The sequence below is a fragment of the Neospora caninum genome, chromosome V, assembly GCF_000208865.1.
Source record: "Neospora caninum Liverpool complete genome, chromosome V".
Taxonomy (NCBI): Eukaryota; Apicomplexa; class Conoidasida; order Eucoccidiorida; family Sarcocystidae; genus Neospora; species Neospora caninum.
The window spans coordinates 915,190-939,650 of NC_018391.1; the positions used below are offsets into that span (position 1 = coordinate 915,190).

At 53.9% G+C, this 24,461-nt stretch overlaps 4 protein-coding genes across 4 annotated transcripts; 2 read left to right on the forward strand and 2 right to left on the reverse strand.

The window, feature by feature from the left end:
• Nucleotides 1-3,019: 3,019 nt before the first annotated feature.
• On the reverse strand, nt 3,020-5,236 carry NCLIV_013200 (hypothetical protein; the record flags this gene model as incomplete). The annotated part of the gene is made up of 3 exons (XM_003881511.1): nt 3,020-3,319; nt 4,333-4,462; nt 5,043-5,236. The coding sequence occupies 3 exons, from the start codon at nt 5,234-5,236 to the stop codon at nt 3,020-3,022; spliced, it is 624 nt and encodes a 207-aa protein (XP_003881560.1).
• A 1,977-nt stretch (nt 5,237-7,213) lies between these two features.
• NCLIV_013210 (hypothetical protein) lies at nt 7,214-14,915 on the forward strand (the record flags this gene model as incomplete). Its single annotated transcript, XM_003881512.1, has 15 exons — nt 7,214-7,390; nt 8,082-8,309; nt 8,686-8,841; nt 8,998-9,055; nt 9,761-9,831; nt 10,375-10,464; nt 10,653-10,732; nt 11,152-11,238; nt 11,539-11,693; nt 12,315-12,584; nt 12,979-13,079; nt 13,368-13,529; nt 13,822-13,929; nt 14,141-14,293; nt 14,796-14,915. 15 exons carry the CDS (start codon nt 7,214-7,216, stop codon nt 14,913-14,915), a joined length of 2,016 nt encoding a protein of 671 aa, XP_003881561.1.
• A 1,079-nt stretch (nt 14,916-15,994) lies between these two features.
• NCLIV_013220 (putative YGGT family domain protein) lies at nt 15,995-17,320 on the reverse strand (the record flags this gene model as incomplete). Its single annotated transcript, XM_003881513.1, has 3 exons — nt 15,995-16,102; nt 16,406-16,526; nt 17,010-17,320. 3 exons carry the CDS (start codon nt 17,318-17,320, stop codon nt 15,995-15,997), a joined length of 540 nt encoding a protein of 179 aa, XP_003881562.1.
• A 1,729-nt stretch (nt 17,321-19,049) lies between these two features.
• On the forward strand, nt 19,050-23,972 carry NCLIV_013230 (conserved hypothetical protein; the record flags this gene model as incomplete). Its single annotated transcript, XM_003881514.1, has 6 exons — nt 19,050-19,070; nt 20,908-21,020; nt 21,443-21,480; nt 22,240-22,609; nt 22,982-23,267; nt 23,964-23,972. The coding sequence occupies 6 exons, from the start codon at nt 19,050-19,052 to the stop codon at nt 23,970-23,972; spliced, it is 837 nt and encodes a 278-aa protein (XP_003881563.1).
• Between the last annotated feature and the right edge of the window lie 489 nt (nt 23,973-24,461).

A 24,461-nucleotide genomic window follows, 5' to 3' on the forward strand; every position in this document is an offset into this window, starting at 1 on the left:
CGTGAGATCCGAGCCACGTGCTGCTCCAGCGCACTGGGAAGCCGACCCCTGTTCATTTCTGTGAGATCTTGTCTTAATCGAGTATACTCGTCCGACTGAGGGTCCAAGAGCTCCAGGTTCTGCTCCAATTCCACCACCCCAGGCACATACTCTTCTCTCAATTCGTTAGCCTCACGTACGTGCCTTGGCGCATATCCTCGTGCTTCATCCAGTCGTCCTTCCCTCACACGCTGCACTACCTCCGCCCACGGCACCGATTCTACCTCTTCTTTGGGAACGTGTCCAGACAGGATGTTGTATGCGGCGCTAACCTGCAGGAACCGCTTTTCGGCTTCGTGCTGTTTTCTCAGCAAAAATTGATGAACCTTCTCTAACGCTTCCTTCGTTTTCGTGGCTTCTTCGTACTCCTGGTCGAGGCCATATCTCTCGAATTTCTGCGCTTCCTGCTCCTGGAACGCGATTGCTGCCTGCACCTTCGCCCTCTCCGCAAAAAAAACACCCGCCAGCCAGGCAGATGCGTCCTTCCGTCCAAACAAATACTTGAGCGCCGACACTTTCGCCCTTTTCTCAGTGAGTGCCCGGTCCTGAAAACTGCGTTTAATACGGTACAACAGCCAAACGGCAACCATAGTCCCTAACGCGACACCAATGATATTGCGAATTCGCCTGCGCGGCCGTAGACTGGTACTCAGTGTCCATGTCCCCGATGGTTCAGACAACGTACCATTCAAGGCGCGTGCGCCTTGGTACCGATCCTGTGCGTCAGTTTCGTCGATGACTGCGTCTTCTGCGTCGCTGGATTCACCGGCGGCCTCTGTCACGACTACTGGAGTGAGGTTGCTCAGTCTTTCCAAGCTGGGCTCCCCATGCTTCTTCCTCTTTGAGCTTGCTTGAAGATTTTCTTTCCTAGCTTCTCGCTCGTGGGCTCGAGCGTGACCGCGCGTCTCCGCGTCTGTGGCTCCGGCGGGGCCAGATACGCGAGTCGCCTGTTCCTCTCCGGTCTTCTTTGCTCCGGTATCTTCAAGTACTTCTGGCTTACTGCGGGCCTTTTCTCCGACACCCGGGGTCTTCCTTGCAGCGGGACCGGATGCCTGCGGCCTGTCGTTCTGCAAACGAGGAAAACCTTCCCGGTGGTTGGGATCCGGATCCGCCTTGCGCTCCCGCACAACCCCTCCATGCACACAAACTAGAACAGCCAGAATAGACACAACGGAACACACAGAAAAGTGCATTTTGTGCTGGAACATGCTCGGAGAGAGGGACACGGTAAGCATTCCGACTCGAAGAGTTCGGCATTAGTGATTGCAGTGAGGCGACAAAACCCTGGAGGACCGCGGCTATGGCGCCGACCGAGGAACACACCCTGAGAGTCAACTGGGTCAGTCCAAGGAGCAGATCTCCTGTTTTATGACATCAGGCATGGAGCAGCCCTGCAATACCGACGTTTAGAAGTACCTCGACGATACCCCGCTGCAGCAGACGTTCCGCTTTCCACAAATTTTGTCGAGAACGGCTGTGCCGCGCCGGTGATCTCTCACATCGCCCACTTTTCGACCCAGTTTTGTTCTCGCTAGGACCCATCGTCGCTGCCAGTCCTCATTGGTTAGGGACTGCATGGATGGCGACTTCTAACAAGACATCGAGAGCCGTTGATACAGCGAAAACCTGGAGGGTAGAACTATGCGTTTCGTAAAGAACCAAGGGCATGTTCGGTGTTTGCGACGCCCCTTTATTAACCACATGAGGAAAGTGCACGTCCGCGCGTGTGTCGATGGCAGAAGAGCCAGAGAGACGAGTTTTGACACACGTGCCCAGCGCAAAACAAGGAAGTTGTTTCGCAGCGTAGACACGAAAGATGCAAGGTGGATCCTCTCCGTCGGCTTAGCCACGTGTCAGCGAACCTCCCCAGCAACGAAGGAGGACCAGCGCAACACACCGCTCGAGACAGATCCTGCGATGATGATCGACGTTCTGGTCTTGGTTTGCCACACGCAAATGCGGCCGCTGCAGCCAGTGGTTGCCCGGCGGCTCTCCGGTGAATTGCCACGTTCGTTAGGCTGTCGCGGAGGCCTTTTCACTGTGGCAATGCGACACTTCGTGGATCCTAGAAGCAATTCCAAACAGAAAAAGGGAGGACGCGGAGACGCACTACCGAAAAAGACCCGAGGAGGTCGCGCCGGTTGCAGCCAGTCGCTTGAATGCGCCACCATTCCGTTGTGGACGAAAACGGAACAAATTGCACAGAGAGTGCATCAAATGGTGTGGGGTGTTAGAGGATTTGCGAAATCTGAAAGACGGGAAGTCTACTCCTTCACCACTAGAAGACGACGGGAAAACTCGGAAAATGCAAAGCAACTCCATAATGCGTCTGTGTGTCCTGAGCGACGGGTTTCTTGCTTTCCCTCACATTTCCTCTCTCGTCAGACACGAGACCACTCCCAGCACAGTCGCACATTCAGGCAGGACCTTCCGTCCAAATACAGTCTTCGTTGCTCTCCCGCGCACTGACTACCACTTTTTAGAGTCAACTGATTAGAGACGGAACCGACAAGAGGCAAATCTAGCGAACGCTCTGTCTCCTAACGACTGCACGGCCTGGCTTCTATCGCGCACGCCCATGTTGTCGGGTGTTTGCTTGCTCCTCGTCGAGGGGATCTGTATCCTGCGGCAAAAAGTGCCTCGCATCAGTCCCCATTTCCCTAGTACGCGGTCGCATCGGTGGATTCGCCACCCTAGGCGGACTGCTCGACCGCGGGTGTGCAAGACAAAGGCTCGGCGGGAGAACATGTCTGAGGACCGCTCGAAACGGGATCGTTTTTGACCCAACACGCCTTCCTGCGTCTACGCCTTCGCGGGCTTCCGATTCTTATTCTGTGGCGTTCAGAAGCGGTGCTAAGAGATCACAAAAGACGCAACTCGAGTTGGCGGTAAAAGCGACACCTTGGAGGAAACCACGCGCTTAGTGCAAAACGAAAACAGTACGATCGCCGGTCGGCTCCCTGCTGGCTGGGCATGCGACTTACTCCCCCGAGTTCTCGAGACTCGGAGGCACTTGCAGCAGAAGGTTGAACCCTCGGCGCTGTTCGTCCTGGAAAAGCTCAAAGGAGAACTCGCGAGGCTTCAAATTGAAGTCCAAGACCCATCTCGACAGATTGGGATCGGAATAGAAGAGAAGCAGAAGGCTGAGCACGTGGCCAGCCTCTTCCTTCGAGAGACACTCGCCCCTCAGAATGTCGCCCTGGACCAAAGTGAGATTCTTCTCTTCCCCTAACTCGTCGAAAAACGTGACCACGAGAAAGGGCGAGGGTCGGTCTGGATTCTGCGAATGCAAGAACAAAACCTCAGATGGAAGACGTGAACTAAAGCACTAGACGAAAGAGGGGGGACCGAACAGGCGAAAGACGGCACAAGAATACGGACGCGGGACTCCCGAACAGGAGAGGGAAAAGAAGGAAGAAAACCAGTGAGGAGGCAGATGATACAACAGAACGAAGATAACGGACAAAATTGATGAACAGCACAACGCGTTATGGCGAGGGAACTGGCAAGCAACGCGAACGACAAACGCATGAGACACGATAAACGCGCACCGAGGGAAAGAGCGGAAAGAGACGGGAGTGGCGAAGGCGTCGAAAGAACGAAGAAGAGGAGCTGTGAGACGATTCGATCCCCACGACGTGCACAGAACAGACCATGGCGAGAAGACACCGAGAGAGAAAGCGCGGTGCGGCCAGCTTCAACACAGGAAGCGAGGCGCCCTGTCTTGGATCAGAAAAGTAAAATGGATGGACGGAATAAGGGCGATTAAATGAAGCAGTGTGCTCCAACGCTCGCGTACGTCTCTAACATACCTTGTACAACTGTGCGGAACGTAACGCACCGCCAAGCAAAGAACTCGGAAGTCTGTTCCAACTCCTCGTGGGACACACGTGTGAGAAACCGACAGAACCTTTCTCCCGCTCAACAAATCTACATGGGAACGCCCCGTGAGCAGACTGGAGATGCATTTCTCCATCGCCACGCTGTTTGCTCGCCACATGCAGCCTTCCTTGTGTATCTCCACTCAGGTGTCTCTCTATCGATCCAGAATGCGTACTCTTCACAGATCTGTACGTTTCTCGATCTGTGCTTACGTGTGCTTAAATGTACATACATACATACATACATACATATATTCATACATATATAGGTATATATATGCATATATGTATTTGCGTACAACAAATGGATGTTTGTATGCTGCGGATAGAAGCAATCATTTGCCCGCGTACAGCTGCTCAAGGACTCCCTGATAGAGACCAAAGATTTATGGGCGCCTTTTGTTTTGTTCACCTGAGTGTACTCGTGAAGCGACGTGATGAGGCAGGTGCGCGAGCCTTGGAACTGAATGAAAAACGTCTCAAACGAAGCGCCGCCTTCACCTCGGGGAAGAGGCACAACAAAGTGAGGGGCGACTTGCGCGCTGCGCAGAAAAAGAGGCAACACCAGCCGGCCTGCTCTTCGCATCCCCGTTCTCGCTTCTTTGTCCTTCCCCCCTCCTTCCTCCCTCAACCTCTCTTCCGCGGTGTTCTCTCCTGAGGTGGAGGCTGTCCTGCCGCATCTTCCCTCTCTTGTCTGGTGAGCGTCCATCTCGTTATCCGCCTCCCTCTCCCTCCTTTCGCCTGTCCTCGTCGCCTGTCCTCGTCTTCTCTTCTCTCTCCAGTCGCCCTTGTCCCCTGTCTTGCTTTGACTCTTTCTCTCCCTTTTCCCCTTTCTCTTTGTCCTCCGCCGCTCTCTTCTTTCTCCCGTCTGCAGCTGCCACCCTCCTCTCTCCTTATCTTTTATCTGCGCGCTCTCTCGCTCTCTCTCTCTCTCGCTGTCACCCGTAACTCTGTGCCCGCCCTGGTCTCTGCTTCTCCATCCTGCGCTTCCGTTCCCTTCGTTCCCTTTCTCCTCTTCCCTTTTCTTCTCTTCTCTTTTCCTTCCTTCTCTTTTCCTTCCTTCTCTTTCCCTTCCTTCCGCCTCTTTTCCCGTCTTTTCCCTGTTCTTTCCTTTCCGCTCACTTGGATGCCAAGCGTTCAAACGCATCGTGTCCCGTGCTGGCTGCGACGCTGAGTGTCTTGGTGCGGAAATGCTCGGCCCAAATCTTTGCAACTTCTTCTCGGCTTTTCAGACGCAACAAGGGAAGCTTCACGACGTCGCTCAGCTTCTTCGGGGACGGGTAAGATATGCAGAAGTGTCGGCGCGGGGAGTACATAAACCCGAGAGCGGTGCGCAGTTCAGCGCCGCGGTCTGCGACGAGTCGTCGGAGGCTCCTCGCCAAGCCGCTGGATGCGCTCGGAGACGAAACGCGACACGAAGCGGCAGTTGAAAAACGCGAAAAGGGCCGAGAGGAATCGGCAGAAGCCGCCTGAGACGGACGAGACGCGTACGAGGCCCGCACCGAGCGAACGGGTACGGACGAACAAGTGGAGAACGAGAGAAGCCCAGAGGCACAAGAGGCAGAAACGGGGACGGACGACAAAAAATCTCCCTGCGGATTCGGGAAAACGGAGGAGCGCCGGGACATCAGCTCAGCACCTTGCGCTGTGCGGGCCAGACCACAGCCTGGCATCGAAACAGCGCGTTCGCCCTCTCCATCCTATCCGAGTGCACAGACAGAGGGATACAAAATGGGAGACAAATTAGAGACACACAGAGAGAAGAAGAGCCGTTTACCCGTGGTTTTGCTTTTTCTACAGGCGAGGCCGATAGGAAATACGGGCGCGCGTAGCGAGCGACGCGGCATCGAGGCCAGAGGAAAGCGGGTATTTTCGGGCTAAAAGGCTGCACGAAGGCCAGAGAATCGAGAGACGCGAGAAACTGGAAACTGCAAAAGAAGCGGAGGCGACCGAGCTCTGGCTTTTTTGACAGCAAGAGACAGAAAAGGGGAGCGGAAGGCCTTTCCACAGAGACAGGGCGACAGGCCACGGAGACAGGCAGGTCCCGATCCGCCTGCGCGTCCAAAGGGAGAAGATGTGAATTGCCGTTCAGACTGTTGCAACAGAGACTTGCCTTTTCCCCTCGCACCCTTTTCAGCGGAAACATACAGCTATCTGCTCATTCCGAAGTCGCCGTAGTGCTCTGAAGGAGAGAGACAATCATGTTTCCCTGGCGAATCGTCAATGCATCTCTCTCGACAACGCATGCACAGAGAGCGCTGCATGCATATGCGAGCTCAGTGGAGGTTAAGCCACCGCAACACGCGGCAATTTGCAAAGACACGAAACGTCCCTTGAGCGGAAAACGTTGTTTGTCGTCTTGAGCGTGTGTCTTACCTTTTGAATGAGAGCGAGACAGCCGGAGTTGGAGGCTTCACCGGTTCCCTCTCTTGACTCCCTCTTCCAGAGATCCTCTTCTCTGAACCGTTCCGTTTCCCTGCCCGTCGTTCGGCGTTTCCTCTGTCTCTCTCGCGCCCCTTTTTGTCTCGCTGTTTTGCTTCGTGGTGACTCGTTCGGTTCTTGTTCCTCTCCTTTGCTTTCCTCTCTCTTTTTCCCTTGCTCTCCTCTCGCTCCTCGCTCTCTCGCGTCGCTCTGCCTGCACACTTGTTTCCGTCCGGTTCGCTCCCGCCGTCTCGGCTTCTCGCCTTCTCGCCTTGCCGTGCGGCTGGTCCGCCCACCTGCGCTCTCTGCGCCTTTCCGCCACTCGGTCTCACGCTCGCCTTCTTTGTGGTTTTTCTTCTTCGTCTTTGCTCGAATCGCCGAAAATCCCAACTTAAAAGACGCGAGTTCTTTTCCTCGCGAAGCAGAAGCGCACGCGAGGACAAGGACCGGGAGCAGAGAGGCCGGGCGGAAAGACTGTGGAAAGAGGGGCGGAGACGGTCTCTGATTCGTGCCTTTCAGAGAGAAACCGAGGCGTTACTCGGCAAGTTTCTCTTCAAGATGAGGGGAGTTTTGTCTTCGTTCACCCTTCTTTCGAGTTCCACCTGGCCTCGCCCGGTACCTTTTTGCCGATCGTAGCGCGCGAAGACACCCAAATCTCCTCTCTTCCGACCCTCTTCTCTGCCGTTCTTCTCTTTTTCTTCTTCTCGTCTTGTTCCCTCCCTGTCCACTTCTTGTTCTCCTCGACCTGTCTTCTCCCCTTGTCTGTCTCTCATGCGTCTGTCTCCCGTTTTAAAGTCTGCTCCATCTTGCCGCTGCGGTCCCCCAAGTCTGTGCGTTCGTCGAAGGATTCGCGTTTCAAAACCCGAGGGAGAATGTCGTTGAACTTGCAGGAGCGGCAGGGCACCGCCCTCCAGGCGATGCTCGCCTTGGCTCCGCATCGGCCGAATTCTTTTTCGCAAACCGACGGATCTCTCCCCCAAGCCTCCACCGCGTGGAAAATTCTCATTTTCGACCACGTCGCAAAAGACATCCTCGCCCCCCTTATGACGGTGAGAAAGCGGAAAAAAGGAAAACGACACGCACACACGCACGCAGCAGAGAACGCGTGGGGAAACACGAGACGTGAAAAGGAGAGAGGATATAACGAGAGAAGGGATCGAAGATGATGCAGAGCACCACAGACGGACGGAGAACGTCGAAGAAGGCAAGAGACAGGGAGACCAAGAGAGAACTCAGGTCTCCGTTTCTGTTTCTTCCGTTTCCAGTTTTTTTGCTCGCCTTTGGCTTCCGTCCGTTCCGGTCGTCTCTTTGTGCCTCGGCTTCGTCTTCGTTCTAGACTTTCTGGGGTGATCTCCTTCCTCTCCCAACGTTTTCTCACTCTTCCACTGTTCGTCTCTCTGTCCCGACCGCGTTGCGGGCTCCTTCCTCTTCAGACCTTCCTTCCTCTTCCTTGGTCCTCTCCCTTCTTCCCTGCGTACTCGTCCTCTCTCTCCCTCTAGCCTTCCTTCTCCCAGCTGAGATTTCGCGCAGGAGCCGTTGTCGCGTCTTTCCTCTTGCTGCTGGTGCGGTGTCTTAAGGAGAGCCGCCTCGCGAGAGTGCTGTCGGCATCGGTGCACAGTCCCGTTTTTAAAAACAGTTCCCTTCAGGAGAGACTGCCTCTGCACTATCCCTTGTGTTCACACTGGAAACCCAAACCGAGTCGCGACATCCAGGACTCGATCCTGAAAACGCTCTTTGCAGGTGGGCATGCTGCGACGCCAAGGGGTAACTTTGCATCTGCCGCTCGCTTCCCGTCGGTCGCCTGTCCACGAAGCTCCAGCTGTTTACCTCCTGTCGCCGACCGAGGAAAACGTGCAGCTTTTGCTGGAGGAACTCCAGCAGAAACTCTACGCGTTCTACTTCTTCAACTTCACAGATCGGCTTTCCGAAGATCTCATGCAGCTTCTCGCTCGCGGAGCCGTCGAGGCGGTACAGACGCTCTGCGCCGACACTCGTGCCAGGCCGAATCTTTGTCTCTTACGCATCGACATGCTTTGCTTTCATACACAACAACACACACACCATGAATATGTATATATATGAATATGTATATATGGATATATATGAATATATATCTCTATATGTATATACGAATATATAGGAATATATATGAATATATATATATATATATATATATGAATACGTATATATATGAACATATATAGATATATATATCATGTATACAAACATAGATGTACATGTGCATGTGTCGGTTTCTGTATTGGTTGAGCCGTTGTGCGTGTTCGCGCTATTGTCCATCTTTGGTTCCTGTGTTGTTCTTTGCATTTTCGTTTTGCCGCTTCAGGGAATGGTGTCGCAAGTTGTGTCGGTTGTGGATCGCTACGTGGACTACGTGTGTTTGTCTCCCTTTGAGTTTTCGCTGAACAAACCTGGAATTTACTCGATTCTAAACGGGCGCTCGTCAGACGCACAGGCAAGCGGCGAGAAAACCGAAAAGGCAGTACGAGAACGAAAAGTGAAAAACAGACCAGGAGAAGGAGAAAAAGGGGAGGAGAGCCGCCTGAGGCTGACGTGAGGTATGGAAGAGAAGACGCACCCATTTCTTGATTCTTCACGTCTCGTTCGATTTTCCTTTTTGCTCTGTCTCTTCCCACAGATCGAGGAGGCTGTGGCTGTTGCCGTGAACGGCCTATTCTGCGTTATCGCCACATTTGGTAGGTTTCCTTCTTTCTTTCTCTCTCAGTCTCCCCTTTCTCTGTTTGCCTTTCCGAGGGAAGTCGAAACGTGAAATGCGGACAAGAATGCATGCCCGAAAGCTCGTCTCGCAAGGCGTCCCAGGTTCTTGAGAAAAACGAAGCACAAGCGGCGACAGCGAAAGGCGCTCGACAAGAGCAGCGGGAGCGCGTAAAGGAGAAAAACTACGAGAAGGGAAGAAAAACGGAAGGCGCGATCTGTCTCTGCACTTCTCGCTCGAAGCTCCGGTGTTTTTGTCTCATGAAGAGCACAATAGAACCTGGATACCCTTTCGTAGAAACCTTTTGAGTTTTTGAGGTCTCTCCCTTAGAAAAGACTCAAACACTCTCAAAGACGGATAGCGCATTCTAGTGGTGGTGCCCGAAACACATCCATGCGCAAAGCTCTCGCTGCAAAAGACGTTTCCTTCAATGTGCAAGTCAGATGATATATGCATAAACATATATGTACATGTATATACATATATATACATATATATACATTTGATCATGCATAATCATGCATAGCCTGAAGATCAAATGTGCGTGTGTGGATGTGCGTGTCTTCTTTGCGTGCGTTTCTGGATACCAGACGAGTCTGGATTTTCGCTGTAAGTTTTCTGAATCTGTCCCTGAAGGTGATGAAGATTCGCCGTTTTTTCTTCCCCCTCGCTTTTCCTTTCCCAGGCGTCGTTCCGCTGATTCGCTGCCCCGCGTCGCCGTCTTCGCCCGCTCGCAACGTCGCCATGAAACTTCAGGTCGGCCGTGCTCGCGTCCGCGCATGCAGTTGGCGAACTCTTTCTCGAAACGCTTCTGTGCATGCGTTGGTGGCGACGCACCGCGGGCTCCTCTCTGTTTGGCCGTATCGGCTTTTCGCTCTGGCAGAGACGAACTTTATGTCGCAGTGTGGTCTCGCATCTCACCCTCCGTTTTCAGCCTACACAATTGGGGGTTTAAATCTTGGGGACTCGGATTGAATGCTTGGAGAGGTCTTGCGGGGAACTCGAGGGGTGCGTAGCTGCGTGCAAGAGTGTGTGGATGCTGTCTCCAACAAAGACACTCGCGGTTCAAGACCGTTGCGCTCCCTCTTTATTTCTCGTAAAGGCGAGAGAGAGAGGGAACGTTTTGCTCTACGAGAAAGCCTGCGAATCTCCTGAAAACGAGACGCTAAACGTTTCCCTCCTCCCTTCCGCGACTCGGCTGTCTCTACACCGCATTTGACTCCGGAGGCTCGGCGGCAGTCAACCTTCGACGGCCGCCAAGTGTTTCGTTTTCCCTCGCGACTACTTGTCTGTTTGCAGGAGAGAGTCGCCACTCTCCCTCATCATGTCCAAACGCAGATCTTTGGGCATGCGTCTTCCTCGCTGCATCGCCCGCTGCTGATTCTCCTGGTAGGCTGAAGAAGTCTGTTCGACTTTCCTGTCTCGTCGGAGGGAGGAAACGTGCATCCAGGTGCCTGCGTTTACTCCTTTCTCGACTTTGGCTCTCTGCGGTTTAATCCTAAAACCGCTTCTGTTTAGTTCTTTCTGTCTCGTGCGATTCGCGGATTCATGGCCCACCCTGCTCCCTCTCTTTGCAGGACAGAGATGTAGACCTCGCCGTCATGGTGCGTCACCCCTGGCTGTACCAGCCTCTCATCCACGACGTGCTCGGGTTGAGGTAGGCAACAGACGTTTCGAGAGGAAACATGAGCAGGTTCTCGCTGTTAACGGGGGTTGTCGCTCTTCCGGATTTCTCCGCGTGATCGCGTTTCTTGTTCCGCCACGTGCTGACGCTGCAGTCTCCGGCGGATGTGTCTCTTGGGCGCCTGCGATCTGAGTTTCTCGGCCTTCTTCCGTTTCCATTCCCTTCCTCGTTCTCTCGGTCCGCTCCCAAATCCGGTCTTCCCCTTTTTGCGTCGGCTTCCGGCTCTCCCCGCTCTGGTACTCCTCCGTTTTCGGAGTTCCGGCCGGTTGGCGTTGCCTTCGCAGTGTGCCGCACTCTCTCGTGTCTGTCTTGAGTGGCCGCGGCCTCTGCAGACTGAGCGCCTCTGATTTTTCCATTTTCCAACGTGCATGCGCCTGCCTCTCTCTCTCCAGGTTGAACAGGGTGACCGTGCCCGTCGACGCAAAGGAGTCAGTCGCTGGCCCCCAGCCTCCGCGAGTTAAGACCTACGACTTGGAGGCGTAAGCGAGAAGGACACGCGGCGGCTTGAAGAAAAACGGGTTTCCCTCCGTCCTGTCCTCAGAAGCAAGACTGGAGAGGACCAAAGTGAACCCGGGACATTGCGCTTTGTCGAGGAACGCCTCTACACAGGTTTCGTCGCTTCCGCGGGTGCACTGAAAGGCCAGCTTTTCCCCCGCGCGTTTCTCCCCTTCTTCAATCGCTCCGTCCTTTTCGCCTGCACGTGTCTTCCCCGTGTTTCTTGTGCATTTGTGCGAACGCGCTTTCCCTCGTTCTCAAATGGTTTGTCTCTTCTTTTTTAGGCGCGACCAGTTCTGGCAGGAACACTCCGGCTCGCCGTTCCCCGACGCTGCTCTGGCCGTCAGCGACAGCCTCGCCGCCTACAACGCAAAGCTCCAGGAAATCAATGCGCAACAGGCTGCGGTCAACGCAGGCCCCGACGGCTTCGACGCGTCAGGTAGAAGAAAGAAAGAGGAACATTCCAAAAAGGAATCCACAGGCTGAAGGACCGTCTCGGCTAGGCGCGTGCCCTGCATTCTTTCACTCTCTCCTCTTTGCCTCCTGTGGCGCTTCTTTTTGGACGTGTCCTCTTTGTGCGCGGGGGTGTCTCGGAGTTCCCATTCGACTTCCTCTCACAGCTGGCCACGTGCGCGTCGAGGAATCGCAGTGTCTCGCTTTTCTTCCGCGGTGCTGCTGTCCTCTCCGGACCTGTTTCGTCGCGTCTTTCCACATTCGACTTCCCACCCTCGCCCCTCTTGTCTTCGTCCCGTTTCTCGGCATTCCCTCCTCTCCCTCTTATGCTCATTCTTGTCTTCTGTCATTCTCCTGCGCTTTTTCCTCCGCGTTCTGCTCCGCTTTCTCCTAGCTCTTCTCTTCTTACTGTCTCCTTTTCTTTGGCGTTGCGGTCGTCGCGCACTGAGGGTGACCCTGGTTGAGATCTGGATTGCCTGTATCTCTCTTTTCGCTTTCCGCGCTCGACTGCGTCTAGCGTCACGCATTGCGACAAGAAAGCGATTTGCATCTCACACTTGCGAGGGAATAGAAACGGGCTGCTGTCTCGGCGCGCGTCTGCCCTCAGGGTCGGCACAGGGGATTTTGACGGCAGTCAGCGCCTTGCCGGGTTTAACCGAGAAGAAACGGTCGTTGGATACTCACACCAGCCTGGCGACGGCGCTCGTCGAACAAATCAAGGCTCGCGGTCTCGACAGCTTCTTCGAGGCCGAGCAGAATTTCGACACAGACAGAGACGCCGACGCCGTCGCAAGTGCGAAAAAGATGATCGCGCGAAGCTCACCAGGCACAGCGGTCGACAAACTCCGCCTCCTCCTCGCGCTCTTCCTCAGTCGACGTAGGCGAGAAGCAAAAAGGAGACAGAGGCGGGAGAACAGACAGAGGACGAGAAGAAAAGGAGAGAGGGGTTCCTGACACAAAACCAAAAACAGGAAGAGGCGCAGAAAAGGAGACCGTCGCGGAAGTGTCTCGTGAAGGAGGAAGAAGAAAGCAGCTGGAGCGGCGGAGGGCGGTGTGTGCTGGTTTCGCAGGTTTTGAGTGGGACGCCCGTTTCGTTTTTTAAGTGCCTGGCTTCTTGCACAGAGACAGGAAAAGAGGTTTTCCATGCGGTCCGTGAGAAAAATCCACCGGCACAGAACAGGCGCCTGTCAGCCTCCCTGCCGCCTGTTTTGTTTTTTCTTCCCCGTTGAGGTGCGCGCTAACTTTCCGTGTCGGGCGGGGTTGTTTCTCAGCTTCCTGGCCGCCTCAGCAAATTCAGCAGCTCGAAGAGATGCTCCGAGAGGAGACTGAAGGAGTCTCCACAGCCGCCCTCGACTTTCTCCGAATGCAGCAGGTGAGGGGGAGAGAGAAAGCAAGCGAGCGAGGGAGACAGGGCGGAGAGCGGAAAGTCGAGAGAGACAGACAGTGGAGAGACGGGGAGAGCGACGCAGGCGTGCAACTGCCGCACAACAGACAGGCGAGGGAGAAGAACTAGGAAGAGAGATGGAGACGTTGACAGCGCAAGGTCGCGACGTACGCGAGAGCACACGGAGAGAGAGGCATCGCATGTGTGTCGCGCTTCCTCTGTCCTTCGCTCTTCATCTTTCGACTGTGCGCGTCGATGATTTGCTTTTCTTCGCAGAGCTTCCGGACGCTTCAGACCGCCACCCTCTCCTCAGCGAGCATGGGCACGGGTCCAGGAGGCACGGTGGGCGTCGGCGCCGGCGGTGCGGGCTCGGCGGCGCAAGCAGCTGCGGCGACTCTCGGAACCAAATTCTTCGACAAAGGCCGGGGCCTTCTCCAGGTAAATCTGGCGGAGAGTCACTGGAAACGGAGCGAAACCCCTCGCAGCCAAAGAGAAAACCCAGTGCCTCGATACGCTCGCATTTCCACGGTCACACACTCACCTATATATATATATATATATATATATATATATATATATATATATATATATGTCTATCTATCTATTTAACCCGTTGGCTACTACAGACGATGATGTTCTTGAGTCAAGCACGAGGGACCGAGATGGGTTTCGCCGGGCCAAGGAGCCTGTGCGATGTTTGATGTGGACGTTTGCTGTTTTTCTCTCGCAGGGCGTTCGCAATTTTCTGCCGGTGAAGAGGACACTGCCGATCGCTCAGGTCGTCTCCACGCTGCTGGAAAACAAGGAAGAATCCAATTTCCTCTACGTCGATCCACGCGTAGGCCTTCGCGATCGAAAGGAAGCAGATTCGCGTTCTCTCTCCGATTCTCGTGTCGCCCCCTTTTCCCTCCATTCTCTTTCGCTCTTCCTCTCTGTATGAATATATCTACGCCGTATGTACAGCTGAGCCTGCACATGTAAAGACATCGAGGTGTCTGTTACTTATGCGGTTCGCCAGTGCGTGTGTGTCGTCGCCCTTTTCTCTTCAGCGAGACGGGGCGGGTTCGGTCGGGATGTCTCCTGGCGCGGCGTCTTCGACGCTGCGAGTGCCTTTTCGACAAGCGATCGTTTTCGTCGTCGGTGGGGGATCTTTCGTGGAGGCTGCCGCCTTGCGCGAACTGGCCCAGCGGTCACAGAAACAGGTAAGAAAGTCCTCTTCTCGGAGGCGGTGCGGTAAACGAAAGAACAAAAGAGAGAAGGAGGAGCAGAAGAAAGCGAGAAGAAAGGCATGAAGAAAGAAAGAGAGAAGGAGGACAAGAAGAAAGACAAGAAGAAAGAAAGGAGGACAAGAAGAAAGCGAGAAGAGCGAGAGACGTGAGGAGGGAGAGACTGTGCACTGGTCTTTCCACAAGGCGCTTGGGATGAAGCGCCAAGGGGTGGGGGTTAGAGTCTTTCCTGGACGAAAGAAGGCTGGATTCAGCAAATCCTGTGGTCCCCACAAAGGAGAGTTGCTCTGCGTCGCAGAGCGTCTCTTGATGACACCGCGACGGCTTACGTTTCTACTCCCTTTCGAGCTTCTTCTCCAGGGTTCTTCTCCACGATGCCGTTCCCCCTTTTTGATTGCTCAGCTGGCGGTTTTTCTGGTCACGTGCATGCACTCTTTCCCCATCAAGTGCCTGCGCTGAGCCCCGCATTTGCGCTCAGATTCTGTACGGCACAACCGACTTTGTCTCGCCTTGCGACTTCCTCGACGAGCTCACGCGCCTCGGAGGCGGCACCAGTCTCAGCAGTGCGTTGTCGAGCACCCCAGACGTTTCGCCTTGAACAGGAAGATGGAGAACAAGGAGATGCAGAACACGAAGAACGAAGGAAAAAGACAGAGGGGAGAAGACGCGGAAGAGAGGCGACTCCATCAGGGGTTGAATCAGAGGGAGGGAAGAACCGGGGGAAAAAATAACAGGTGATGGTGGCCAGGCGAGGCAGCACGTAGAAAGAGAAGAGAGAAAGGGGAGAGAAGAGAAACACGAGAGAGAGAGAGAAGAGGGACTGTCGTGCAGGGGATGAACATTTGAAGGAAAGGCTGACAGAGGGTTTGTGTTTTGCGTGAGAGATGTAGATGCTATGAGAGAAACAAGGCAGTAGGAGGTCGCTCGGCTGCGGAGGGTAAAAGCCGAGGCATCGCGAGGCACTCGATCATCCTTTTATCCCCCTCCAGTGACGTAACGCTTTGACGCCACCCATGTGTGTCGTGGATAGAGCCTCCTTTCCTTGTGTCCATCTCGGATACGCAAGCGGAGACGGAGGTTTCGAACTCCCACTGCTTGCCGAGGCATGGTGCATGCATGTTTTGGACTCACCGCTTACGGCTGTCTCCGCAGCAGCTACCAGGCAGGGTTTCAAAACCATTTGAAAAAGCATTTGAAAAGAACCGTTGGGGCCCTAGGCAAGCTGACAGCTGCCTCAGCCGCACGCAAGCAAGAAACACTTTTTGATGTTTGTTGATGCAAAACGCAGAGGGCGCAGCCACTGCACGCAGCGACTCTACTTTTTCTCGCGTTGTGCGAGGCAAATGCAGACACCTGACCTGAAGAACAAACAGGCAGCCGATAGGATGCGAGAGCTGTTTATAAAGAGAACGCATGCAGCCGCGAAAAAGCTGGAGAGTTTCTTCAGGAAGATCCAGAGGCGTCTGGGCGGAAGCACCGCGAGAGGGCGATTGCCGCCGGAAGAGCGCGCAGGTGTAGGCAGGCGTCTGTTTGCCCCAAAAGATGAACGGCCCTGAGCGCCGCTGCAAGACCGGCGAGATGAAAAAGCGAGAGGGAGAAGAAGAGGCGAGAGGGAGACGAAGAAGCGAGAGTGGAAAGAAGGAAGGAGAAGACCGCGCTGGGGTGCTGACTCGTTGCTCATTCAAGAGTCGCAATGAGGCGAGCGAGGTAGTTTTCGGTCATCTCAAGAACGGCCCAGGCTGCGAATCCTGAGAGATCCATCGACGCAATCGAGGGGACGATGCGCTGAAGAACAAAGAACATCGGAGAGAGCGAGAGAGCAAAGGCGTGCGAGGCAAAAACGCGGGAGCGACGAGTCGAGTGGCAAAGACTTGAAAACCAAGCAGACAAGAAGATGGAGAACGAAAGGAGAGAAAACGAACAGCATCCCGAGAGCGATCTATGAGTCGTGTGTGCCGGCTAGCGCACCACACGGAGGTGGATGCTTCGGAGCCGTTTTCCTTCGGTTGTGGCGTCTGAAAGAAACGGTTATCCCTCCGTCCTCAGCCACTTGTTTTTCAAGGCGCCGAAACAGCAGATCCCGCTTACCGTGAAGATCGAAATGTACGTGTCGGTTGCTCGGTAAACGAAGGTGAAAGGCGGCAAATGAGGATTCACTTGCGGCAACCAGTCAAACAAATACCGGAGATACAGAAGAACCTTGAAGAACCTAAAAGGGGAAACGGGGGGATAAACACACCAGAAGGCAAACAGAGACAGACGATAACACCGAGCGTAAGCAACCCGAAAGAAGGAAGACGTTAGAAAAACCAAAAAGCGAATCCGGGAGAAACACGAGGGGGAGGAGTGAAGAAGACGTGAGAAAGCTAGGGGTTTCGGGGGAGCAAGGAATTGGCGAAGCGTGTGCATGTTTCGAGTGAAAAGAAGTGAGAAGCTGGCAGGTACGAGAACCCCCACCGAGGCCAACGTGAACAGAAAAGACGCAGGAGCGTTTTAAAACGAAAAACATGCAGTCCTTGGTTCGTGTCGCGCTTTACCAGCTGCAACTGGAGCAAAGGGACAGGCCTTTGATTCGCAGAGGAAAGAGGGGAAGCGAAGAAGGGGACATGCGAAACACGGAAACCCGCCAGAAGCAACACCTGGCGACGCAGAGAAAGGAGACAGTGTCTCTCTCATTCTCTTTGCAATTTACCTGATAAGATGGGAGGCTGCGAGGAAGAGAGGATGATGGTGAACGAGGAGGAGGTGGAGACACGGTTGCAGGAGAATGCGCAGTTCGCTGAGTTTCGTCACCAGGAGTCTCGCGGTTTGTGCGACGATAAGACGCGACTTGAGGGTGAGCCGCCTCGCTTTCTTCAGCAACTCCGCCTGCGTCTTCACGGCGGCGAGGAGCAGACGCGGGAGGTCCAGAGACACTCCAGAGGGAGGCTGAGAGGACGGTTTCTGCGCCTGGAAAAAGCCGCGAGAAAGCAGGCGAGTCCAAGCCCCTCGGATACGACGCATGCACGACGCAGGCGCGGAGAAAAAAGAGGAATCAGAGAAGGAAGTCGAAGCGAAGAGAGGCGGAGAAGACGGTGACTGGGGCGGGGTGAGACGAAGGCTTCCAGAGAAACTGTGCCGGGGCAGAAGAGACACCGAGAAACTACTGCATCGAGAGGGAAGAATGGACGACGGACGGCTGCAAGACCCGGAGAAAGGCTGAGGAGAGAGAGAGAAACAAAAAGAGGAGACAGGCGAAGCGAAGAGACGAGAAGAGGAGAGAGATGAAGTGAAGAACGAGGAAGAAGAGAAGAAAGAGGAAGAAGAGAAGAAAGAGGAAGGAGAGAAGAAAGAGGAAGGAGAGAAGAAAGAGGAAGAAGAGAAGAAAGAGGAAGAAGAGAAGAAAGAGGAAGAAGAGAGTGAAGAAGGCAAAGAAGCAGTCTGTGCGCGAAGGAGAGACGAGAGGAAGAAAGGAGGAAGAGAGAACAGACGCGACGAAGAGCGCGAGGTCGGGGGCGAGACTCGGTGCGCAGAGTCCGCGTATGTCCGTCGGTTCTTATCGAAGTGAAAGGACGAATTTCTTGAGAAGGCGAAATGCGGGGAAGTACGGGGCCTTAAACCCCCGGCACGGGAGCGAGGCAGCGAGAGAGACGGGGAAGAGGCAGAAGGCTGGCCGCCACACGAGGCAGGACACGAGACAGCTGAGGCTAAGCGCGCGGGGGACACAGTCCCCAGAGCGGCCGCAGAGACAGGAGCTTGGCAGAGAAACAGGATGAGCAACAGAGCCCCTCCAGAGAGACCGCCGCTTCGACTGGAGGGAAAGGACACACTCGAAAGAGCATTTCGATCTCTCGCCCCGTGGCTGCCTTCGCGAGGGAAAACGCGAGGCGAGCTCGGCGGCCGGACAAGGCCCCTCGTTTCTGCTCCCCTGAGCCTCCCTTCCTCCATTCTTTCTTGCCTCTTCTTCTCGCTCTTCCGTCTCCTCGTTTTCCGTCTTCTCGTTCTTCTTCCTGTCCTTCTCGTTCTTCTTCCTGTCCTTCTCGTTCTTGTTGTGCTTCCCTTTTCGTAACATGAATATATATATATATATGCCGTCTAGGTACGGAGGAATATGTATGGGGACAAGTGTGTGCCTTTACTACACAAGATCATATGAGAGAAGGTGCAGAGATGCATCTATGTATATATATATATATATATGTATATATGTATATATATATATATATATATATATGTATGTATGTATGTATGTATATATATATATATATGTATGTATGCACTATGTATGTATGTATGTATGTATGTATGACTGCAGTTGATACAACACTGTTTGAGTACTCTGCACTGCTTCCATGTGCAGAGATAAAGGTTTGAACGGGGAGAGGACGGTTTAAAAGCGGTGATGGTGAACAGAGGTGAGGGCAAGACCGGAAGGAAGAGGGGTAAAGAGAGAAAAGGAAGAAGATACAGATAAGTGAAGAGGCGGAATCGAAAGAAGACAAAAAAGTAGATACACTTCGTCACAAGATCCTCAGCTGCTGCGAATATGAGAGTCTCTCGCCGCGGCGCATGTCGCGGTGGCAAAGCCCAGAAAAGAGAATGGACGCCGCAACGCACACAGGAAGGAAGTGTCTCTTCTCCAAGAAGAAAAACGTTTCTCCCTAGTTGCCATCGTTTTGCATCTCTCATTCTTCAGTCTCTCTGTTCCAGAGAGACGAGAAAAAGATTTCCGACCAGCGCGCTGTCGTCGCGCATGCCGACACAACACCCAGTGGTGTGTCTTGCACACAACACGGGAAAACGCTGCCGGCTTGTGAAAAGAAAGAGACTGTCTCTTTCTTCTTTTCTACGCCTTTTCTTATGTGAAGTACCCATTTTCTTCTTTGAGTGCGTCTTCTCTCCCCTTTCCGCCGAACTGTCGGGGGATCCTGATTCGGAGAGGACGGGCTGTTGACCTCGAGAGACACGGATACCCTTCCTTCGCTTCGTGTCTCCTGGTTCGTTTCCCCTCCTTTTCCTTCTGCCTCTTGATTCCTTTCTCTACCATCTGGCTTTCACCTCCGTTTTCTTTCAGCGTCTCCCTTTTTTCTCCTGTCCTTCGTCCCTCCTTTTCCAGTAAACACCGTCTCCCTCTACCTTTCGGACTTCGGCTTGAAATTGAATCCGCGGCGTTCTTCTCTCCTCTCTCTATCCCCCGGGTGGTTTGTTTTGAAAGATCTTCTTTGACTGGGAACTTCTTTCCTCTGGACAATGAAATACTCTCGTCCCGCTCTTCGCCGTTCAGTCCTTCTGTGTCTGGTCTTGTATTCTCTCTCAGCCGGCCCAGCGTTGTCCTCTCGTCTCTCGCTTTCTCAGGCTCTCTCTTCGTTTCCTCTTTCCTCCGGAGGAGCAGAAAGGCCCACAACGTCTCCAGTCCCCCCCGTGTACTTCTCTATCCAACCGCGTCTTATCGCCTCGTGCAAGCGGATTTCTCTTCCGTCGTTTGCTCTCCCTCCGTTGTCGCAGCGGCCTCTCTCGCCCTCCCCCCCTCTCGGTTCTCCTCGCCCTAGCCCATCCACCTCTTCTCCTTTGTTTCCTTTCCCCTCTTTTTCTTCTTCGTCCACCTCTCCTTCCTCTTCGTCCTGCGTCTATGCTCTGCCGTCCTTACTCACGTCTGTTCCGACAGCCCCGGGTGCGCTGTCGCGCGGTTCTCCCTCCTTTCGTTTCGCTTCTGTCTCTTTCCCCCGTCGCCGATCCGTTTCTTTCTCCCCGCGTGTCTCGACCCGGCGGTCGAGGGTCTCCTCTTTTTTTCGGGATTTTCCTCCTTCCACTCTCTGCCAGAAATCTGCGCTCTCCGCTGCCGCCCGGAACTTTCCGCGCTCAATCGACGATCGTGTACGCTGTCTCTGGCCTTCTTAGAGAGCGAAAAAGCGAGGCTCGTCCCTGCCTTGCGTTCAGCTTCTCGTGCGCCTCGTTTCCGTTCAGGCGTACAACTATAGAAGCGACAAACAGTCAGACACACAGAGATAGAGAGAGATCCAGGGGTAGAGATATTGGCAGAGAGATTAAGACCGATGGGACGAGAGAGTCAGAGAGAGAGACATAGAGATAGAGGGTGAGAGGAAGTGTCCGAGAGCGATGCACGCTGCAACGCACCTATAAAAACTTATACATATTATATATATATAGATAGATAGATAGATAGATAGATAGATAGATAGATAGATAGCGAGAGTCCGCTGTAGGCAGACGTACACAGATGTCCCGTTGTGAAGACACAGGAAGGTAGGTATCTCTGTAGAAGCAGATATCGCCGGAGTCAGTTAGATGGACTGTGGTCGGATGCAGAGGAACGTGCAATGGACGAAAGATTCATGGACGAGTTAAAAGTGGATATAGGCATGTCGAGCCAACGCTAGACGCGGGTAGAGGGAGGTATATATATATATATATATATATATAATTATATTCGTATATATGTAGAGTTCATTTGTATATGTAAATATACACACTTGTTGGCCTCTCCCCCTTTCTGGTTCTATTTAAATGGCGAGCGAGTGACGTAGATGCAAAGTAAAGAGAAACTTTCTTGCGTTCGTTGCCCGACTGTCTTGCATACGCTTTTCATTCAGCCTCTCTATCGCGAAGGCAAGCGCGAAGGGGAGCGTGAAGAGGCGGCTGACGACGAAGAGACATGGAGAGGAGTCGGGGAGTTCGCAGATGTCCTGGGCATCCCCAGAACCCGGTGAGGAAAAAGAAGAAAACAAGGGAGATGAGGAGAGGAAGTATAAAGAGAGAGAAGAAGGGGTACTTCCTGTCCTCGGGGCGGATTCATATCTCTCCACAACCAGCTTCTTCTTACGTCCTACCCCTGAGATCTATAATCGTTTTTCAATCATGTCGTCTTCGACAGGGTATATATATAGCATATTATTGATGCATCTATAAGCATATATTTATGCATTTAAATCCGTATAGTTACGTATCTAGATGCATGCATATGCCTGTTGGCTGATCTCTGTATTTGGATGCTTCTCTGTATTTGAGGTGAGGGCGTCTGTTGGTGGCGAGGTGTTATGTTCTGTGACGCGTTTGATAAAGTTTTTTGGCAACACATCGCGCACACGTGGCGAGTGTTTTTCTGTTTAATTTTTCCCGTTTTTTCAGATTCCTTCACTTCGCCTCGCCGTTCACTCCCGCGGCCGGTGAGGCCCTCGCGCAAGAGCTTCTCGCCCTCCAAGCTGACGCCTCGGGACTTCCTCTCTGTGTCTGCATAAATTCTTCTGGTGGGCGCAGAGCCAGCCGGCCACAGCAGCGAGAGAAAAGCGAATAAAAGCGGATCTTCGTGACAGAGAGAGAAGAGGGGACAGGGGGGGAAGCGAGGAAGGAGAGGAGCGAAAGACTCAGCAAAGGAAGAGAGGGGAACTATCACGAACGGAAGAGAGGCGAGGGAGAGAAGAGAGGAGGGAGAGCGGAGAAGAAAGAGAGAACGAGTTGATGATGGAACAGTTCTTCCGTGTCTCTCATGGCGATCGCGAGGCTCGCTGGTGCTTCCGGAGGCAGGAGACGGAAGCGCATGGCGAGTGTAAAACAAGCAAAAAGGGGACAGAGCGACAGCACAGACAGAGACACAGAGAGAGAGAGAAACCCTCAAAGGCAGCTCTAGAAAGAAAAAAAGAAAACGACGCAGAACGCCTGGCGAGGTTGCCGAACTGCTGCTTTGGTAACCCAGAGCGAACTGCTTGCTCTCTTTATCTGTTTTCTGAAACGCTTGTCTCCTCATCTTGGTGTCTCCTGTCTTCTTTCGGAGTCCCCGTCTCCGGCGCTCGCCGCGCCTTTCCCGGCGTCTCCGGTTCGTCGTCTGGGAGTCTCCGTTCTGTGCCCCTATCTTGATCCTTCCTCTGTCATCTTTTGCTTTCGACTCTGCTGTCTCTCCTCGTTTTTGATGTCTTTTGCTCTCTCAGGCAGCGAATCGCTCGGCGACGGCAGTCTCGTTTCCCCCTTCGACACAGAGTGGCAGCCTGCCGTCGCTCTCCTCAGAGGCCGTGCTCTCTCTGTCACTCCGTCCCCTTCTTGCCCCGACCTCTCTTCTCCTTCGTCAGTTCTATCCTCTCTTCCATCCTCTCTTCCGTCTTCTTTTTCATCCTCTCTTCCGTCTTCTTTTTCATCCTCTCTTCCGTCTTCTTTTCCGTCTGGATCCGCTCCTTCGCGTGCATCGCACGCGCCCTCGCCGCCTTTCTGTGCGACGGTCGCTGTTGGTCTGGCCTGGGGAACGGCGGCGCTGCTCCTCGCCTGCGGCACGCGCGGCTTCCGAGCGGCGACTCGGAACGCGAGGTGAGTTTCACCGGATTTCAAGCGTCCGCGAATATTTGCATCCGATATTCCAAGAAATAGGCCAAGACGGCCGGGAATCCTCTCACGCGCATCAAAGCGGCAAGGGCCCAAGGCGACGCAATCCACACACACACACAGCGCGGTCGTGCCTAAAATCCGCGTTTTTCAAACTCATGTGCATGCGTGGTCCAACCGCATTCACGGCGTCGAGCAAACGAGGGCTACCGTGAGAGAGGCGCGTGCGCGCATCGTCAAACTTCCCGTGGGTTCCCTTCGCAGCCGTCTCCTCTGTGACTCACAAGCCTTTTCCACTCGGCGAGCGAAGCCCCGACACGATTCCTTTCGTCGCGCGTCGTGCTGTGTTTGCCGCAGCATCGCCCTGCGCTTTCCGCGCGTCTCTCTCGGGCAAGGAAAAACCGCTGAACTCCGGAGCCGCGCGGAGGCTGTCCTCTCTGGCCAGCGCGCGCAGGCGGAACTTCTCGCGTCTTTGCTGGGAAACGCGGAAAAGGAAAAGAAACGAGAAGGCGGTGAAAACGAGGCGCAAACCGAATCGAGGACATCGGACTCGAACGCGACCGTCTCCGACCTTCTTCGCCTCATGAGAAAAGGCGCCTTTCTCACGCCTGAGGAGGCGCAGGATCTGGGCATCATTGACCATGTAAGAAACCTCAAAAGGACAGGGAACAAAACGGTCTGTGGTTCTCTGAACAAAGGCGCCACGAATTCGCGAAGCAAACAGCATCTGCTATTGTCCATATTTCGGGGGTTTTTTTGTGTCGCTCTCTGCGCGTTGACTCGACTCTGCCAGTGTCTTCCCAGGCGTGTTGCATCTTGATGGCTGTGCCGTAGCACCGACGCATACATCATGGCGCTCCATCGGCTTCTTTCCTCGCCTCGCTTGCGCCGTTTGTCATTGTTTGCCTCGCCTGTGCCCCGCCCGGGTCTTGCTCAGAGGCTCTGTGTCTCCCCTTGACGCACACCTGTCGTTTAGCCACACACGCATCCCGTGGTGATATACCTAGATCGAAGGAGCTCTATAAGGGTTCCTAGACAGGCATATTTAAAACGACCTGTTCTAGCTAGGAAAGATCTCACACTTTCGTCATCTCGTTCGCGTCCTTGCGCATTCGACGACGATGCGTCGCTTGCTCGTCCCCTCTCTGGAGCTTCTGGATAGCGACATCGTCTGTGGCGCTGTTTCTCAGCGCCTGTCTCTTAATCTCGTCTGCGGGCTCTTGTTTGCTGCTTGCATCTGTTTTCGCTGTCGATTTCTCCTTATCGCAATTCACTGGGGAAATAAAACGTTCCCCGCTGCCTCGTCTGCTCTTTTTTCTGATGCTCCTGATGCCGCCAGATTCTCTAATTGATCGACACCGGAAATTCCCCCTGCCTCTCCCAGCGCGCATGCAACCCACGCAGATCGCTCAGCAACCGAGCGAAAGACGTGCGGTTCCTTCTACCTCTCTGTTTCTTTGTCATCGCCTTCTTACCCGCCGTCTTCGTCTTTTCGTTCTCTTCATTTAATTCGTCTTCTTCCTCTGTTTTGATGATTTCGCCTCGTCCACTTCATCATCATCGTGGTCTCCCCGTACGTCTCTCTCTAATTCTTCCTCTTCTCCCTCTTCTTCGTGCTCCTCTTCGCCTTCCTTCTCGTCTTTCTCTTCTGCCTCTACTTTACCATCATCGTTGTCTTCTTTCTCTTCTCTCGCTGCGTCACTCTCCCCTCTTCTATGCTCTTTACGAATCTTCGCCGTTTCCGCTCCCAGCCAAGAAACGCCACGCCCGTCGCGCCTCTCCTCGGGGAGCCTGCGGCACGTTCCCACTGTCTCCGTCCTTTTCTCCCCCCCCCCCA